Source organism: Raphanus sativus, unplaced genomic scaffold, assembly GCF_000801105.2.
Source record: "Raphanus sativus cultivar WK10039 unplaced genomic scaffold, ASM80110v3 Scaffold1804, whole genome shotgun sequence".
Taxonomy (NCBI): Eukaryota; Viridiplantae; Streptophyta; class Magnoliopsida; order Brassicales; family Brassicaceae; genus Raphanus; species Raphanus sativus.
The window spans coordinates 1-18,537 of NW_026617113.1; the positions used below are offsets into that span (position 1 = coordinate 1).

General features: G+C 38.7%; 7 protein-coding genes across 8 annotated transcripts; 3 read left to right on the forward strand and 4 right to left on the reverse strand.

Annotated features, from left to right (window-relative positions):
• The first annotated feature begins 2,123 nt into the window (after positions 1 to 2,123).
• On the forward strand, positions 2,124 to 2,494 carry LOC108826595 (EPIDERMAL PATTERNING FACTOR-like protein 7). Its single transcript, XM_018599976.2, has 2 exons — positions 2,124 to 2,205; positions 2,328 to 2,494. The coding sequence occupies exons 1-2, from the start codon at positions 2,124 to 2,126 to the stop codon at positions 2,492 to 2,494; spliced, it is 249 nt and encodes an 82-aa protein (XP_018455478.1).
• Positions 2,495 to 2,647: 153 nt separating this feature from the next.
• On the reverse strand, positions 2,648 to 3,946 carry LOC108826594 (uncharacterized). Its single transcript, XM_018599974.2, has 2 exons — positions 3,776 to 3,946; positions 2,648 to 3,192 (listed from the first exon to the last, which is right to left on the reverse strand). The coding sequence occupies exon 2, from the start codon at positions 3,110 to 3,112 to the stop codon at positions 2,792 to 2,794; it is 321 nt and encodes a 106-aa protein (XP_018455476.1). The 5' UTR covers positions 3,113 to 3,192; positions 3,776 to 3,946; the 3' UTR covers positions 2,648 to 2,791.
• Positions 3,947 to 4,079: 133 nt separating this feature from the next.
• On the reverse strand, positions 4,080 to 6,362 carry LOC108826592 (protein-tyrosine-phosphatase PTP1-like). Its single transcript, XM_018599972.2, has 9 exons — positions 6,033 to 6,362; positions 5,851 to 5,947; positions 5,696 to 5,766; positions 5,466 to 5,606; positions 5,065 to 5,202; positions 4,808 to 4,959; positions 4,567 to 4,708; positions 4,381 to 4,467; positions 4,080 to 4,296 (listed from the first exon to the last, which is right to left on the reverse strand). The coding sequence occupies exons 1-8, from the start codon at positions 6,210 to 6,212 to the stop codon at positions 4,384 to 4,386; spliced, it is 1,005 nt and encodes a 334-aa protein (XP_018455474.1). The 5' UTR covers positions 6,213 to 6,362; the 3' UTR covers positions 4,080 to 4,296; positions 4,381 to 4,383.
• A 232-nt stretch (positions 6,363 to 6,594) lies between these two features.
• LOC108825505 (glutathione S-transferase T3-like) lies at positions 6,595 to 11,196 on the forward strand. 2 transcript variants are annotated; one of them, XR_001945258.2, is made up of 3 exons: positions 6,595 to 7,068; positions 9,854 to 9,987; positions 10,087 to 11,196. XR_001945258.2 is itself a non-coding variant. In XM_018598801.2 (2 exons), exon 2 carries the CDS (start codon positions 7,944 to 7,946, stop codon positions 8,907 to 8,909), a length of 966 nt encoding a protein of 321 aa, XP_018454303.1. In that variant the 5' UTR covers positions 6,598 to 7,068; positions 7,928 to 7,943; the 3' UTR covers positions 8,910 to 9,040. The 2 variants fall into 2 exon arrangements, 1 of the variants encoding a protein (XP_018454303.1); XM_018598801.2 differs by lacking the exons at positions 9,854 to 9,987; positions 10,087 to 11,196 and adding an exon at positions 7,928 to 9,040 and having other exon boundaries at positions 6,598 to 7,068.
• A 53-nt stretch (positions 11,197 to 11,249) lies between these two features.
• LOC130504789 (F-box protein At1g11270-like) lies at positions 11,250 to 12,606 on the reverse strand. Its single transcript, XM_056999417.1, has one exon. The coding sequence runs from the start codon at positions 12,471 to 12,473 to the stop codon at positions 11,313 to 11,315; it is 1,161 nt and encodes a 386-aa protein (XP_056855397.1). The 5' UTR covers positions 12,474 to 12,606; the 3' UTR covers positions 11,250 to 11,312.
• Positions 12,607 to 12,722: 116 nt separating this feature from the next.
• LOC130504788 (protein WHAT'S THIS FACTOR 9, mitochondrial-like) lies at positions 12,723 to 14,815 on the forward strand. The gene is made up of 2 exons (XM_056999416.1): positions 12,723 to 14,274; positions 14,427 to 14,815. The coding sequence occupies exon 1, from the start codon at positions 12,810 to 12,812 to the stop codon at positions 14,223 to 14,225; it is 1,416 nt and encodes a 471-aa protein (XP_056855396.1). The 5' UTR covers positions 12,723 to 12,809; the 3' UTR covers positions 14,226 to 14,274; positions 14,427 to 14,815.
• A 701-nt stretch (positions 14,816 to 15,516) lies between these two features.
• On the reverse strand, positions 15,517 to 18,025 carry LOC130504787 (protein DETOXIFICATION 54). The gene is made up of 2 exons (XM_056999415.1): positions 16,851 to 18,025; positions 15,517 to 16,215 (listed from the first exon to the last, which is right to left on the reverse strand). Exons 1-2 carry the CDS (start codon positions 17,808 to 17,810, stop codon positions 15,649 to 15,651), a joined length of 1,527 nt encoding a protein of 508 aa, XP_056855395.1. The 5' UTR covers positions 17,811 to 18,025; the 3' UTR covers positions 15,517 to 15,648.
• Positions 18,026 to 18,537: the final 512 nt, after the last annotated feature.

Consider the following 18,537-nt stretch of genomic DNA (forward strand, 5'->3'; position numbering starts at 1 on the left):
TAGTATGAATAATGTATTTAAGATAAAATAGACAAATGATAATTAAGATACAATAAACAAATGATATTATCACAAATGTTTTTTCTAAAATATGATAATAATTAAATGAAAAACATATGTATTATTATATTTTATCACAAATATATTAATTTATAAAAAAAAATTGTATGATTAATGTATTTAAGATAAAATGCTCAAATGATCTTAGATACATTAATTTTTATAAAAAAAATTAATGTTTTGATTTTTTAAAAAAAATATTTATAATTTTAATTTTACTTTTCAGAATTTTCTTGAATTTTTAAGATTTTTTGGAATTTTTTTAAAAAGAATTTAGATTTTTCTAGATTTGTTTGATACTCAATAAAACAAAACATGTTATGAATATTCTTAAAAGTGACAGTAGTCTAGTGGCAAGAAGCCTCGTCATTTGGCCGTGAGTTCTCAGGTTCGACCCACACGAACAACATATTTTTGATAATAAAAGTAGGTAAAACGACGTCGTTTCATTCCATCTCAAAACGACGTCGTTTTACTTAACGACTGATTAACCACCATTTTAACTGTTAGTTAACGGTGCCTTAATCTGGTCGGTCAATCAAAGATTCTTAATAAACTGATAAAAGTCAACAAAAGTTCAGACTTTTTTTGGTTAGTCTCGAGTCTATGTTTCTTTTGGTCATTCTCGCCATGTTCAGTGTTTTTTTTGTCGAATTCCCAATCAACTTTTTAAAAAGAAAGATCAATTAAATTAATTCTTTCGCAAGTCCGAATAGAATTGTATTGACAATGAAATGGATCTGTTGTTAACATATCCGTATCAGGCTCATATGATAAGGACACGTGTTGGTGCTACTAGTTATGGCCGTTAGTACTATTCGTATAGGCTGCTCCAAAATTAATGTCAGAGACGAAGCCCAATTCAGTAAAGAAGATTTATCCCATATAAATGTCTCAAAAAATCAACAAAATAATAATAAAATATACTAGTATACTTTTGTTTTATATAATACTCCCTCTATTTTTTAAAGATCCATGTTCTAGGAAAAAAATTTGTTTTAAAAAGATACATTTTTTACTTTTTCAATGTATTATTTAATGAAAATCTGTTAACTTCAAGAAAATTAATTGTGTTTATTGGATTTTTATTGGTTAAAAATTATGGAAAATTGTTATTCACAAAAATCAATGCATTTTTAATGTGATTTCTTAATATATGTGAAAAGTCTAGAATATGTATCTTTAAAAAACAGAGGGAATACTTATTTTTTGTAGAATTGATGTGAGAAATGCTAAAACGGCTATGTTGGAACATGGAAGTAAATGAGAGTGAACAAAGGAGTGAGGACTTCATTAATAGCAAGGTCTCTAGACTCTAGGAGTCACGTTTGATGGCAGGTAGGAGTTTGATGATAATGAGTTACATATATTGATACAGACAGTGCCGTCTTAAATTTTTTTCTTGCCTTAGGCAAAATATAAAATAAAGACCATTTTATAAAAAAATTCAACTTTTATTTATTGTACTTCTGTAAATTAAAACAAAAAAATTGTGGTATTCAAATTTTTTTTTTGAAAAATGAGTTTCTGTGTGTAAATTAGGTTTTGTTAATGAAAAAATGAGAAAAGTGAAAGGTAATTTTTTATTGTTTTTATTGTATTTCAGTTAGGTTTAGTTAATCATAGACCTATTAATTATAATTTTACCAACTAATTGATAATTTAACAAATAAAATAGACCTTTTTAATAAGTAAAATTAACACTAAAAAAATTTAGACCCATGGACCCATGGCAATTGCCCATGTTGCCATGGGTTAGAGCCGGGCCTGGATACAGATATGTGTAGTGTGCATGCCAGTGTTTTGCCAGAATATGAATTCTTAAAAATAAAGCGAAACAGTATGAAGATTTCAAAAATTAATTGATAAGGATCAAAGAATGTGAAAGCCTTTTGAGAAGTAAAGAATGAATAAAAAATAAGGATGAATCATGTGAATCTAACACTATTTCATTTAAAATGTTACAGTCACTCTCGTATATATCTTCAACTCTACACTTCATCGTATCTTTCATAACATTTTCAAAAGAGTTTTTATATGAGCAAAACCTAAATCATTAGAAAATGAAATCAGTATCTTTGTTCGTGTTTCTTCTTCTTCATCTCTTGCTTAGTAGTAATAGCTTCCGAGTGGACCTCTTCAACGGTGAGTATTATTTGGAATAACATGATTCAATCTTAGAGAATGAAAACTATAATGTTATATTACATCTTGTCTTTCATTGTGTGTTTGTTTAATAACGTTGCCGAGCGATTGTTTGGTTGTAGATGTGGCAAGCGGATCAAGCATACCGGACTGCTCGCACGCGTGTGGACCATGTAGTCCGTGCAAGCTCGTTGTGGTTACTTCCACGTGCTCCGCCTCCGAGGCTTGCCCTGTCGTATACAAGTGCTTGTGCAAAGGCAAATTCTATCACGTGCCTTCCAACGCCTAAACCCCTCCCTCCTTCCCTCACGTCACGTGACCGCTTTGTTTAACAATTTTTAAGACCGTTTAAGCGATAGTACTAGATTAATTGTCTCTCTGTTGTTGCTTTCCAAAGTTCTTGTCTCAATTTAACGTGTAGTTGAGTTGTAATAAAAACGGATAATTAATGTTAGATTTATTAGTTTATAAAGCAGTGAGCAAAATACAAAACCTGACAAGTGATGAATACAAAAGATCTCCTGAGGTTGAACATTCATGGTAATACTAATCTATAGAGAGAAGAGAGTGAGATTTCAATCTTTTATTAAAGCTCAGTCACGGATTCGTCGAAGTTCCAGTCTCTGACAATGTCTCTTCTCACTGCACGGCTCCGCACTAGCCTTGGGGAGGCTCCTTCTGTTATCATCAGATCACCTCCTTGGAAATTTGGCTGTGGGGTTACCTTTGAGGAGGATGAGGAAGCAGGGAAAGTGTTGGATCTTGCAGCTTGAATGAGTGATGTCCTTGAGAGGCAGTTCGCAATCACGGAGCATCTTCCTTCATTGTCTGAGCTAGAAAGAGAGTAGCTTCTAAGCGAGTGGGACGGGCTCTCTACACTGTGACACACAAGGCACGCAAAGCTCATTTCTTATTTTTTTGAGTGAGTGAGTGGTGTAGCTTATGAGTCACAAGAAAGACCACCACTTGGTTTTTTTTTAAGGACTCCTGCAATTTTTTGACAAAAAGCCAAACGATTCAGCAAATCTGATCAGTTTTCAGCCAGAACTCTTGGCTGAAACAGCAGAGCATCAACAATAAGATCATGGTAACTTCTTGTTGAAGATAGATTTTTCACAAACCACTATACGTAAAGAAAGCTCAATAGCTCATCACTTTCGGACACAAGTAAAGAGTTCCTCAACACTTGACTATTTGGTAACATGTAGCTCTGAATACATAACCAGGTTTATGACAGACAAAACTAGAGAGACTAGACTCCATTTTCAGAAGCAAATGCCTGAGGTGAGGTTATTATAAGGGATAGGACAGTGACAGAAGAATTCAGGAAAAATGCACTAATAATACCCCTCACAAAAGCATCATTTCTATATTAAGCCTAGATCAAAGGTCTATTATGTAAAGCAGATACGACGATTCTTAACCATCATGACTGGTAGTGTGTGCTTGAAATACAACAGCACAAATTTCCATCAAATGGTTGACGAAATTTGTGAGATAGATGCAAGAGTTCAATTCAAATTGCGCCTTACAGAGAAAAGAGATTTGAGATCTGGAGACGCAAACTTACCCTTAGAGATATTATTAATCGAATTGGATGAAGAAGAAGAAGCCTCGAGGGGATGATTGCTTCGGTGACCCCAGAATCTCAAAGGGAAGGGTTTTAATAGTTAAGTTTACTGCGCGTGGCGACATCCTCCGCGTGGGAACGAGGTTGATGACGAGACAGTTTCAACCGCTCACCACTTTTTTTTACAAGAGAAGTCTTAACCAATAAATGTCTTTTTATTAAAATTAATCTGAAACCGATTCCGACCAAATCAAACCGGTTTATCAGCAGAAAAGCCTGAGGTGCAATTTTTAACAATCTTGCATTAACGGAATTCTTTCGCTTCGTTACCACGCATTTTCATAGCAATAGTTCTGAATATTAATATCACCAATATGCAAATTTTACAGAAATTAAATAAGTCTTGAATTTTTTTTCACAACCACACTGGTTTCTCCACAATTAGCTCACGTGCGTGAAAGCTTTCTCTTGTCTTTTACTTTTGCATAAGAGAAGACAACACACGGCAATCTAGCACTCAGCTGCAGTAAAGATTAGAGAAGTAGTGTAAGCTAGATTTATACATTAAACCCCCAAAAAGCTTTGCATGCTTAAATTGCCTATACCCTTTATGAACTCGTTCCAGCATTGGCTCCTGTGGTTAGATCTTCTAGTTCATCAACAATGGCCTTGTAGCAAAAGAAGTATTGATCCTTCAAGAGTTTAGATTTTTAACAAGTTAGAACGACCATGAACAAAAACAACAAACAATGTGATGGTGTAACATGCTGAAATTTTTAAGATTAGATTACCATGGTTTGAACCATGCCAATGCGTTGTCTGCGGAATGTTGTCACGGTTTTAGCAAGATCCAACGCAGACATATCCCCAACAAGAATCCTCTGGATTGTGTTATGTATCGCACAGTATGTTCCTGTTCTTCCTATCCCTGCACTGAAAGTCACACAAAAAAAAACAATTCTCTCATGAAATACTGCAAGACACTTGCGTATAGAGAGAGACACACATTGATTGATGGACATGCGTCTGTACCTGCAGTGAACAATGATTGGGCCGAGACTAGGCGGTACTTGATACAGTCTTTTCAGAATTTCACGGGTAGCCACGGTATCTTTGGGAACTCCATGATCAGGCCAATCCGGATACTGAATGTGCAAAACGGACAACGGCTGCTGATCCTCTCTCTGAAACACAAACACCACACAGTTCTCAATTTAGGATGTCAAACATGTATGACCGCTTTGAAGAGATAGAAAGAAACAGTAGAAAACGGATTATAAGACTCTTACCTCCTTGTGGTTAACCTCAAAATTCCGCAACAACAATGAAGTATCAGTAGTCTTTACCCATTTGATCACAACAGATACGTTGCCAAATTTTCTGGGCTTATTATCTTCGGCTGGAAAGTAGTCACCGCATTTCACAGTCTGTAACAATAAGCCAAGTAGGAAGATACAGAGCAGATGAGTCCATTAATCAAACATCATCAGCGAGATAGTCATTTTATATTATCAACACTGCCTATGGAGTAAACAAAACTTGCATAAATGAGCTAATGTTAGATTGATTAAGAAGGAACGGCGTCAGAACCATTCCACCAATATGACTCTCGTTTTCAAGCAAACCAACAAGATTCATACACAAAGAAACAAAGATTGAAAACCATATAGTTATTAACACAACCAAGTACCTTGTAGTTATCAACCAAGCGAGTGAGCATCACTATGACGGGACAGTGCTGCTGAACCACCATCTCCCAAAAGTCCTCCGTCGTGCGTTGTAGAGGACCTTGCGTAGCAATAAACTCAGAAACACTCTCAGACGACGACGCCTGCAAAAACACAATCCATTATTTAAAATAAAAAAAACATCACCAGAGGAGAATATAAAACTGATAAAAAGAAAAGAAAGAAGCATAACCTTAATCAAGCTTGCATTCACATATCCATCTGCATCTTTGCACGGACTCAGAACAACTCTATTCTCATCAACTAAAAAAAGAATTAACCAAAAATCCAAATTAGAAACCGTTCACGCTATAAACACTAAGCAAAAGAAAAAAAAAAGGGTTTTACATGGCAAAACGTCGGTGTATCTGTTCTTATCGAAATTGACATTGTTCATAGCCACTGTAGCGTTTAGTAGCATATCCGACGCTCTCATCCTATTAGCCTGTGTTTGTTTCAAATAGAGAGTGTTGTTAATAGTAACTATACACAAACACACGTAACAGAGAAGGAAGGATGGATCTATAAACCTGCAGATTCGCGAACTCCCGAGAGATGGAGTCAGGATCTGAGATCTTCTCGCGGAGAATCTTGAGAGCTTGGTGGCAGTAGCTGAGCTGATCGGGGGAGAGAGAGAGCTTGGGAGGAGGCGAGTCAGCGGAGGAGGAGAAATCGAAACGACTCGAGCCGGTGGAGTTTGCGGTAGCCATGATCGATCGGCGGCGGGATTTAGCGCGGCGGCAGGAAGAAGTGAGGTTGCCCGTCGTGTGAGGCGGAGAGAATCGACCTTTTCTTTCTTAGGTTATTTTTTTTCTATTTTTTACTGATCGGCTCAGAATTTTATTTATTTATTATTGCTAAAGTCGGTCTTTTTGATCAACAAGTCGGCCTTTTTAAGTTGGTGGCACTCTTCTTTGACGGGCCTATGAGAAAAAAATGCAACTATTTATTCAAGCATCCAACCAATTATCGTGACTTTTTTTAAAGTTGATGATGACTATATAATATATTATGTGCTCGTTAGAGCACCTTTATCACCACTTCTTCCGGCATTTCTTACATAATTAATAGCAAAATTTAAATCAAAAAAGCTTATAAACGAGCCAAACGTATGTTAAATAAGAAGTGTTTTATGTCGTGCCTTAATGGCACGTGTCGGCATTTCTTTGGTTTTGCTTTCTTTTCTTCCTCTCTCCTTCTCTCCTTCTCTCGTTCTCTCCTTTTCTTCGTCTCCGTTCTCGACATATCTCTCTCGACAGCGAGTAGATCACCATCTCTCCTCTCCTTCACTCGTTATCTCCATCTCTCCTTCTCTCCTTCTCTTCGTCGACCTTCTCACCATCTCTCTCTCGACGGCGTCACCGAGATTGGATTTTCCGATCTCTCCGCCGATTTTTCCGCCGATCTCTGTAACGATTGGCTTGCTCAGTCCACGACGAAGCAACCGCCGACCTCTCCGCCGACCTCTACGCCGATTGTCTAGCTCAGTCCACGCCGATCTCTCCGCCCTTTGCAACCGAGTCCTCAGTCCATCGATTTCTCCGCCGAATCAATAACAAAATACAGGTATGTCTCTGTTTATAATCAGTGTTCTGTCCTGTGTTTAGAGATTAGTTTTGTTTTTGGAATATATAAAATTGTAAATTAGGGTTTGCGATTGACAATTAGACTTGTTAAGGGTTTGATTGTATGTGAACTGTTAAGTGTGGTTATTAGATTTGTTTTTTTGATTGTAACTTGATTGTATGCTTCTCACAAGCATTTGATTGGATGCTTGTGAGTATTCGATTTAACATAGCAGTGGTTTCTTGATTGGATGATTAGGTTACTTGAATAAATTAGCAGTGGTTTCTTGATTGGATGATTAGGTTACTTTCTCGATTTAACATAGCAGTGGTTTAACATAGCAGTGGTTTCTTGATTGGATGATTAGGTTACTTGAATAAATTAGCAGTGGTTTCTTGAATAACTGATACGATGACTATGTCTTGAATAAATTAGGTTCCTTGAATAAATTAGCAGTGGTTTCATTAGTAAGAAACCATTAATAACTGATAGGTTGAAGGTTTCAAACATTGATGACTATGTCTTGTCGCTGCTATAGCTTTGATGGTTTGTGTACTGTGAAATGAGTTTGGTTTAGTTTGCTCTCAACCAATTTTGAATGTTTATTAATTAGTTGTGTAATGAAGTTAATTTTCGCATAGCTTTGATGGATGTGTAATAAGTTGTGATTAGACTGTGGTAGTTTATGGTTAGGTCTTTATGATTGTAACTTATTACTAGTTCTAAGTTTCACCTATTAAACCCCAACCCTCCTTCATTATATCATATATATTCCATCATCTTCTTTCTCTTTTATTTCCTAAAAGCTGTAACCATCAGCATCTTCTGTCTCTCTTATGGATCAACCGCATCCATATAGCCAGTCCTCTAGCTATATGAGCCTTCTGCACAGTCAGGATGACAGTGTTCTCCATTCGAGCTTTCCTTTTGAGAGTTCTCCTTCTACTATCAACATAGGAACAAACGAAATCCCTTCTTTCAGTACCCTACAGTCTGATGCTCCAACTCCACCCGAAGTGAGACCAAAGAGGCGTAGGGTAAGGCAGCAATGGACCCCAGCCGATGATGAGGTCCTAATAAGTGCGTGGCTAAACACTTCTAAAGATCCCATTGTAGGAACTGATCAAAGGGGTTTGACGTTCTGGCAACGCGTTGGAGAGTACTACTCCTCAAGTCCGCATGCTAGGGCTACTGGTGACAAGAGAGAGCATCTGAACTGTAAACAAAGGTGGCACAAAATCAATGAACTGACAAACAAATTCGTCGGGGCCTATGCAGCTGCAGAGAGACAACAAAGCAGTGGTCAGAGTGAGAGTGATGTGCTGAAGGTCGCTCATGATATCTACCACAAGGAAATGAACCTTAAGTTCAACCTTGAGCACGCATGGTGCATTCTAAGGTATGAACAGAAATGGCAAACACTCAACACTCCTCAAGGCAGTGGCAGTGCAAAGAAAAAATCATATCCAGAAGTTTCAAGCCCCAATGTTGAGGAAGAAGAGATGCGGCCTGAAGGTATCAAGGCTGCTAAAGCAAGAAGGACTAATGGTGGGAAAGGAAAGGCTGCTGTACAATATGACCGCATTTGGGAGATCAAGAAGGAGGATTTTGCAAATATTATGAGAGCATGTATAATACTTCATAATATGATTGTCGAAGATGAACGACGTACAGAGACTGAAGATGAGACGTTCCAAGGTCAAGATACTTCTTTTTGCGTCAAGATCCCTACTGAGCTTTTCACTCCAGGTGATCGTCGAGAAAGAATTAAGGCAAGTCCAGTCCATAAACAATTAAAACTTGATCTGATCGAACATATATGGAATCAATTTGGTGTTTAAATTTCTATGAATTAAATAAATGTATTTTTATTCAAATTTGTAATGTTTTCGAGTTTGTAATTTTCTTTTCAACTTTGTAATATTTTTTTCCTAAGACCACATTTTCATTAGTTATCTATTTTAATTTTATATGTTTTATTATAAACAAAATTAATTAACTCAAAAAAAAAAATTTAACTAAGAACCTCTAAACGTATCTACCAATAATGTGTTGTTTTAATCACGTATCTTAACTATGTCTCTTAACCTACACATAATAATAAACTATTCTAAGAACCTTAATTTTTGTTTTAGCAATAAGGATGCTCTTATGTTTTTAATGATATATTGGCAAGCTTTAAAGCAAAGCAACCTTGCTGTCCATAAAGAAAAAAAGCCAATGAACTCTGTTTTTTGAATCATATATTGCAAGCCTTTACAACGTAAAGTTTTAGATTTGCCATTTTAAATTTCGTTTGTTAAATATATTGGTGTATGACTATAATTGTCATCAGAGTTGTAAATTGTAACAATTAGCTTAAACGAAGAGTCACCATCAGGGGATAATTTTCTTAGGAAATTCAATGAATAATGTCACATTGCGTTCACTTGAACATTACATATGATATACAAACACACTTGTGGACCTGTGGTTGTGGGATGATGAGTGCTGTGGTCAACAAGGCTTAAAGACGAAGATGTGAATATTTGTGCCAAGAAATTAGAAGATTTATTACCATGGTTTCATCAATCATACCCACGGCAAACGCAGAACATATCACCAGCAACGAATCTCGCTTGATTGTGTCACAGTGTGTTCCAATTTTCCCTAGATTATAAAAGAAATCTACCTTCTACTTGGATGTTTGTTGAAGATCATATGAGATATCTTCTAATTAATTCCAAGCTCCTATATGTTTATTACCACCTGACTAACAGATGTCTCCATGATGATGAGCTCATAGGTCTGTAATCATTCTTCTTATTCGCAAGGGTGAATTCTATACGAGAGTTGGTGAGAAAAAGATCAAAACCTTGTGGTAACCCGTAACTGCAAGCAATCACATTATGTCATTGTCTAGGAAGCTTTCAAGCAAAGGTAATTAATCAGTTTTCGTATTTCGATTTGGATTTCTTCAAAAGTTCCAACTTTTAGATTTTTCTCTGTTAAATACTTTGTTGTTGTTTTTGTGCGCAGGATGAGTATGAAGATGGTTCTCCCTTTAAACAGCTTGAACATCTAAAGCTATGTGCCTATGTGTATGCTCATGGCATAAGTCGAATCTTTTCAACCAGCTTCTCAATGATTCACCTAACTTACGCTCTTCACAACGCAAATAAGTTTATTAGATTATTTAATGTTTATGATGCGGTGTTTTAAAATACAATCTCTACAACGATACCCATATGTAACATATGGTGCGAAATTGTATTTTCTTTTTATATGGTAAACATTATGTCATTATCTTTATATGATAAACAATGATGATTGCATATACACAATTTATATAGCATATAAACGTAATTTTTTTATATGTATGTCATATATACTATAACGTAAATCCATTTTTGTTTTTGTATAGTATGTACATTGTTAACGTTGTTTAGTTATTTCTAGTGAAAATAAAGATTGTAATTTATCTACTTATTTGTCATTTCTTTTAACAACTAAAATATTCTGCTAAATCATTTCAGGATCATATTGGTTGCATTATTTGGTGGAATGAACCGACTATGGTTCCTGAATGTTTGTTATCAAGCCTACAAGTTTTTAAATGGTACTCCTACACAGGATCACAACCAGAGAAAGATATCGCGGTTCATATATTGAAAAATGCTTGTTGCGTTAAAGGAGTTCGCCGGTTTGTCTGATACCAAAGTGTGGCTCCTTCCTAGCTTCGAGAACTCTGCTTGGTCCATCATGGCGGTCTCGTTCATCTCGCTTCTTATATGGGTGCCTGCCTCTATTCAAATTTTGCATTCCCTCCCGATTGTGGCCCAGTGTTTAAATGCCGGCTTGGTGGAGTGTCATTTCGAGTCTACTGTGAGGAGGAAAAGGGCATGGTTTATGTTGGCCGATGGGAAAAAATGACATTGAATTGGCCGGTGTTTGTGACATTGGACGCCATCTAAACGGCCAGGGATTTAAAGGCCTTCCGCTACTAAATTCTTAAATTCTTTTCCTCATCAATAGTTTAGAGTTTGTACGTGATTTGTGTGTTGTCGATTCGGGCTATGTCTTTTAGCTATTTGGTTAGAGTTGTCGTAAAATCTCGGACTTGTTGTAATTCTCTCTTAATCCATAAAAATCCACCAGACGTTAAAAAAAAGGGTTAAAAATATAACCTAGAAGCTCATCATTATAAAAAAATAAGATGACAAAGAAAACCAGTTGATGATAAATGTTACATTAAATTACAAATGTTATAAGACGGTGAGTAAACTTTGGAAATAGCAAACACATCGTCCGAGGGTGGTAGGCTTGTAGAGTAAATTAAAAGATTTGGTATGGAGATGGTGTAGCAAGAGTGGTACACGAGGTTCCGAGTATGACTTACCATGGAGAAGTAACTTATCTTGGTCTATAATTTCTACTGCTTCCAGTGCACAGTCGGGTTCCCCCCCGAACCAAGAAAAAACTTGGGTGAGATCTATCGAACAAATTGTCTCCCATGTCCTTGAAGAATCATCAAACGACCAAAAGACTTGTGTTGGCCAGTTTTTCTGGGATACACACAAGCGGTTATTAAGGATGGACATTACGATGCCGCGAGGGCCACGTAAATGGGGAGCAAAAGGAGGTTTAGAGATGACTTGAAAAGTTTCGGTGTGAAGATCAAAAGATAAGACCTTGGTGTCTTCACACTGAGTGAACCAATGAAGTGAGCCATCTAAATACGTGGGTTCCGATATAACAATAATCCGATAAGGAGATGCAGGGAGAACGTACCTCCAAGCGTTGGTGGCAAAATCAAAAACTTCACAGGTAGTAACATTGTCTAGACCAAATTCAGATGAATTATATAGCCAAACCGGCTTGTACGTGCCAATCATCTTGTCTTTGCCGAATCCAAGTTCATGACATGGTTTGTAATAGTCTCCTTGATTCAAACTGTGGAGGTAGAGCTTTTGAAAGCCGGAATGTGGGGAACTTCGATGCCATCCAGTGATTGAGTTCAAAACAAAACTCGGGCTGTGGGTATGTGAGAGGCATAACAGACCGTCACAACTAGTACTAGTAACCCCGTTGGTTGGAATAGGAAACTTGACCGTCCAAACCACCGACGACCCCAACACCATGCTCATCCTTCCAGCTTCATAATCTTTGTCATCACTATGATCCATAATAGACACAAAAAGCACATCTGCTGCATCTCGTGATTTGCTACTACGGATAAAATAATGTCGTTCCTGGAACTCTCGGGAATTGATTGTCAATTTCCACTTCTTGGATACACACATTAATCTTACCAGAGATTTCACTGGAAGTCTCTCCAATATCAGCTCTACAACATCGTGTGGTAGCGAGCAGCCATGTCTTTTCAAGATAAATTTCACACTTGAGCAGCTAACTCTTTTCAACATTGTTGTACATCGAGAGAGACAGATCTAGGCTTTATTTATACACACGAGCTCAGCTTAATCCGACTTGAGCTAGGAATTGGATTCAAAAAAAAAGGAAAACACATCCATCACCAGCGGTAGGTCTTCGACGATTTAACCGGATTTGGAAAAATATCAAACCTAACCGAAATAGAGACTCGGTCTGGATTCGGATAGGGTTAGTAAACCAGGTGAATATTTTGAATTTCGGTTTGTTTATTTCATTTTCATTTTTTTTGGCTAAATCCTCCTTAAACCCTTCTCCATTTCATCTCCCCCCGAACCCTAAGAGTACCAAAACTCGCCGCCGCCTCCGAAATGAAATCAATCTTCCGCACCGTCTCCCCCCGCCGCCAAACCAACCGCCGCGCCTTCTCCGACGCAGCCGAAGAAACCTACAAATTCGTAAGAGACAGAGGCCTCGACCACGCCGTCGAGAGAGAGAAGAATCTCAGACCCCTCCTCAGCATCAAGGACCTCGTCACATCGGAACCATCCAAATCGCTCCCGATCTCCGTCATCACATCCCGAAAAGACTCCCTCCGAGTCCCCTTCCGTCCGATCGAGTTCATCCGTAGCTTCCCCTCCGTCTTCCACGAGTCCCTCCCCGGAGGCATCCAGCCTCAGATCTCCCTCACGCCGGAGACTCTCAACCTCGACGCCGAGGAGCAGCTTGTCTACGCCAGCGAGGAGTACAAGCAGGGGTTAGCTGACAGGTTGCTGAAACTGCTGATGATCAACAGAATCAACAAGATTCCGTTAGAGATTCTTGAGTTGTTGAAATGGGATTTAGGTTTGCCACGTGGATACGCCGAGACGGTGGTCCCCGAGTTCCCTGATTACTTCAGAGTGTGCAGAGGGGAGCTGGAGCTTGTCTGCTGGAGCAAGGAGCATGCTGTGTCTGTGCTGGAGAAGAAGGCTAAGGAGTATACTAAAGGCGCTCCGATTGCTTTCCCGATGAAGTTCTCTAACGGTTTTGTTGTGGACAAGAAGATGAAGAGGTGGATAGATGATTGGCAGAAGCTGCCGTACATCTCTCCTTATGAGAACGCGCTTCATCTCTCGGCGACGAGCGACGAGTCTGATAAGTGGGCGGCGGCGGTTTTGCATGAGATCTTGAATCTTTTTGTCTCCAAGAAGGTTGAGAAGGATTTGGTTTTGCATCTTGGTGAGTTTATGGGGTTGAGGTCGAGGTTTAAGAGGGTTTTGCATAACCATCCTGGTGTTTTTTACTTGTCGAGTAAGCTTAGGACTCACACTGTGGTTCTTAGGGATGGGTACAAGAGGGGAGTGTTGGTGGAGGGGAATCAGTTGGTGACGAGCCGTAACCGTTATATGAAGCTTATGAGTAAGGTTAAGAAAGAGAACAGTGCAGTGTCTAGTAGGAAGAGGGAAGATAAGGGGAAGGTGGAAGGAGGAGAAGTCTGTGAGACTGAGGCAAAGGGTGAGGGTGATGATGTTTCTGGTTCTGAAGTCGAGGATGAACGTGAAGAAGATGTTGTTGTTGATGAAGACGAGGATGATGATGTTGTTGATGATGATGAAGACCAGAGTATGAAACGTGGTCGTAGAAACTCAAGTCCAAGAGCTGGTAGGAGGAGTTTTGGTTCGCAGGAGAAGCCGCATACAAGGTCAAGAGCAGGTAGGAGGAGTTTTGGGAAATCAGGTTCACAGGAGAAGCCACGATCAGGGCGGCGCAACAAGGTCAATTTAACAACAGAGAAGAGTAGCTAAATGTCTTAAAGACTGAATCAATGTTTACCGTTACATGCATGTTCATCTGGTTCGTTCATTCTTCTGTTTAGTAGCGTCAAAGCTTATCTTTTGCATTCTTGCTTCTCAGTGAGAGAAAAAGAAACAAGTTTTGATTTAATGGTCACAGTTGCATAGTTATGCTCAGACTTTAAATCTGACTTTTCCTGTTGGATTTTGCAGAATCATGATATCAAGTAGTTGAATTGCTAGTGTGGAATGTTATTTAACCGTAGTGAATCTCAGTCACTAACAATATCAATCTAATGAGTGTCTTGAGGTCTGTCCTCAGTGAGGTGTCCACGAGAGTTCAGAAGAAATTATGAAGAGTTGTGAAACATAACAGAGAAAGGAACCCTACATCAATTGAAGATTGGACAGCTTATCACAATGTCATAACTCAGAAGCGGTCCTCTCATAAACCAACAAATATATAGTCTGTTGTGTAAGAAAAATAATTACAAAATATTTTAGGAGTTTCATCCTGCAGAGAGATTTGTAGGTTAGGTCTTTCTTCTGTCACACTATCTATCTGCAACATATTTAGTGACACTGGCGTACAATTAGTACCATCTCTGACACTGTTGTTTCTTGTTTTCTGCATTTACTAATCATAAAAGGAAATTGCTACGAACCGTACCTTATCATCCATTCCCAACATGATACCTCTGTCTATTTTTCAGTTTCATAACATGGAAAGCAAAACTTCTATATGAAAATTCTACTCTGTTTGGTCACTGTGTTTATGAACTTTTTCTAGCTCAGGACATTTGAGCTACAATAATTAGAAACCTAAATGGATTGTGTGCAACAGTGACACGTTTCTTGACTTTCTTCTAAATTCATACTCGGGACTTGAAATACCCGACCAAAATAAGTCAATTGTATGGTTTTAATATGGTAATGGTATTGTCCCAACAAAAAAGTTTTGGGAACATTTGTGCCTGTGTCGGGTTTTGAATCATTGTGCTTTTAAAAACTTTAAATGTATCGTACCCTTTCCTCATCATCGTTTTTTGACCTAACTTTAACATAATAGACAAATAAAATTATTAAAAATGTTTTTTTTGTTTGTTTGTTTGTTATGAACCCACACCAAAAGAGAGACAAAGGGATATAGGCATGCATTCAATAGTGTGTGGCTTGATATGGCCAAAAAAGGTTTCTTACATGCTTTTATTATATTCTCCTTTTTCACCATTTCTGGCAAAAAAAGACATATCCAATACTCTTCTTTTAGTTATTTTGTATTAATCAGGTTTTCAACATCTAAAATGATTTAGCTTCCAATGGTTTCAATTAGAAAACTAAATGGACACAAAAACATTAACAACACTCGCTACTAGTTAAAATACCAAAGATCAACCAACCAAACAACCATAAGTCTTTTTGACCCCACACTTTATTACAAAACATCACTCAACTTCTCATCACTCCCATTACGATCATCCACCAACAACAACGACGAGGACTCTTCATCCTTCCCAACTTTCCCCATCTCCAAACTCGTCAACCTCATCGCTCTAACCGATTCTCCTTCCCAATCAGTCCTCGCCAAAACCGCATACAATATCGAAACCGCGCAAGCTGCTTGAGCCGAAAGCAACCCAAACCACAACCCGCTAAACCCAATTTTTAACCAAAACGCTAGTCCAACGGCCACAGGCGTCCCAACAAAATAAAACGACCCAAGATTCACATGCGCCCCTACCGCAGGTCGGCCTGTCCCTCTTAGAATACCGCAACCAGTAGTCTGCGGACAGTTCCCTAGCTCGCAAAGCCCGACAATTGGCATAACCGAAGCGACCAGCACCTTGAGTGGCTCGTATCCAGTGAAAAGCCCTGCCCAACGCTCTTTTAAAATCACCGTCCAAGCCACATTCAGTGCTCCTATCACAAATGCGCAAGCTAGAGCCACGTTGGCAGCTAGTCTCGCCTTGTATGGTCTACCTGCACCGAGCTCGTTTCCAACCTGTGAAATATTAATGAAAATGAAAATCTTAAAAAGTTAGTTATTGAAGCCAACCTTTTGTCACGTTTAAAGGAAACAGACAAGGACAAGTGGGTTTCGATGAGGTTGAAGAGTGTCATTAGATTGGCAGCAATAAAATAGACTACACTTGACTACTTTCTTTTCAACCACTTTTTATTTTATTTTATTTCTAGCTATGTTAATGTCCAATCACATGTCACGGGGTGGTCTATTAATGGAAGTTGATGCAATACATTTTACAGCCCCTACATCACATTACACGTTTTCTATCCTTGGAAACACTCAAAAAAAAAGAAAGAAAAATTTATGCCAATAACAAGAACAAAGTGCATCAAATCTTTCTAGAGTAACGTTATTGCTTCTTGTAAATTGTTTTCACAGCTTCAAGTTCCGAGACTTTACATCCTAATTTAATTAATTAACTCTGTATCTCATATTTAATCAAAAGACAAGTCTTTGCTAAAGACGTTTCAACTACACTTTGAATTTTAAACTAATCATTTTTCTACTCATAACCTGATCACAACTAGTCAATAGTCTTTGACTCAAATCTTGACTTAATCAACTTAACCAATAATCATTGACTCATATCTAGAGTAGATGAAGACACTTACCCGAGCAGAGACGCATCCAGCTAAAGCCATAGGAACAGTATACATAAGACTTGTTGTCTGAATCAAAATCCCAGTAGCAGCCACAGCAAGCTTAGGATTCTCCAAGTAACCACCCATTATAGTCACAATCTCATACCACCACCACTCCAAACATATCCCCAAACAACTCGGAACCGCCACTCTCATCAACGGTCCCAACCCTCCAAAGAACTCCACCGCGGACGACTGAGCCGCCACCGCCACCGTAGACCCACTAACCCTCTTCTGCAGCTTCCCACTAGCCCAAACATAGCCCACCAGAAGCCCAACCATGATCAAGTTCGTCACAACGGAAGCAGTCGCCACGCCAGGAACACCCCATCGCTTCACCATCACGAGCCAATAGTTCAACGGCACGTGGAACGCCACGGCAGCCAACGTGCACCACATCATCGGTTTCGTCACCCGCTGCGACCTCAGGTAAACCCGCAACGGCTGGAGCAGAGTGTTAGTCAAAAGATCGGGAAGCGCGTAGAGACAGTACTCAGCGGCCGTAGCCGTTATCTCCGGGTCTTGGCCCATGAACAGCATGATGGGCCCGAGGTTGACCCAGAGTAGGCTGATGGGCAGGGAGGCGATCAGGAGAATCACGACCATGCGGTGGAGAGAGAGCGTGAGGAGGTCCCAGTTCTTGCTACCGAAGGCTTGGCTACACACGGGCTCGAGACCAGAGGCGAGGCCCACGAGGACGGAGTAGCCAGTGATGTTGGTGAAACCGATCGAGAGAGCTCCTCCGGCGAGCTCGAGGCTACCGAGACGGCCGAGGAAGAGGACGGAGACGACGGCGCGTACGTAGACTAGACAGTTCATTGCTGTGATCGGTAGGACCATGCCCCAGAGTTCTTTTAGCTCCTCTACGACTTGAGGGAGAGTTGGGTGTTTATGGGAAGAGAAATCGTCTGTTTGGTTTTTTTCCTCCATTTGATTCGATCAAACAGTAGTGCCCTTGGTGAAACAGAGCAAGAGGAAGCTATGTTGGACGTTACACAAAGGAGGATAGAGGAAAAGATGCGAGCTATAAGGTGAAACAGAGGAAGAGAGATATGGAAGACGTGAAACAGGGGAGCTAGAAAGGAAAGCGAAAGTATAAAAACGCAGAAAATAAAAAGATCTGTTCGTTTGTCTCCTGAAAGTGAAAGGAGGAAAGCTGCATAAAATAGAGGATAGTGAGGAGTTATTTTTTTTTTATTTTTTTTTAAACTCACCTTGTGAGTTTATTAGTGATAAATTGTCAGCTAAAAACTTGTTGCCAGAGCTGCAAATTAATAAAAAGGCGTAACAAAAAAAAAACCAACATAGCACCAAACCAAGTTTTTGTCACAAAATATCATCATAAAAAAGAAAATGACCAAAAGAAGTTTTATTAAATGGTAAATATGCATTTATAAGTCTTGGGTTAATTAATCTAGGATTTAGGATTTAGAGTTAAGGGGTGGAGTTTTAGGAATGTGTTCATTTTTTTTTAAAGTAAATATTAAAATTTTCAAAACAAAAATATATTATTTTGAACATTTTATTTTTTGAGTGCTATTTTATGACAAAAATTTAAAAAATGCTATTTGAGAAAATTGCCCAACAAAAAAACACCCCACAAACAAGTTGTTCAACAAAAAAAAATCCGCAAACATTTATTTTAAACAAGTTTTTC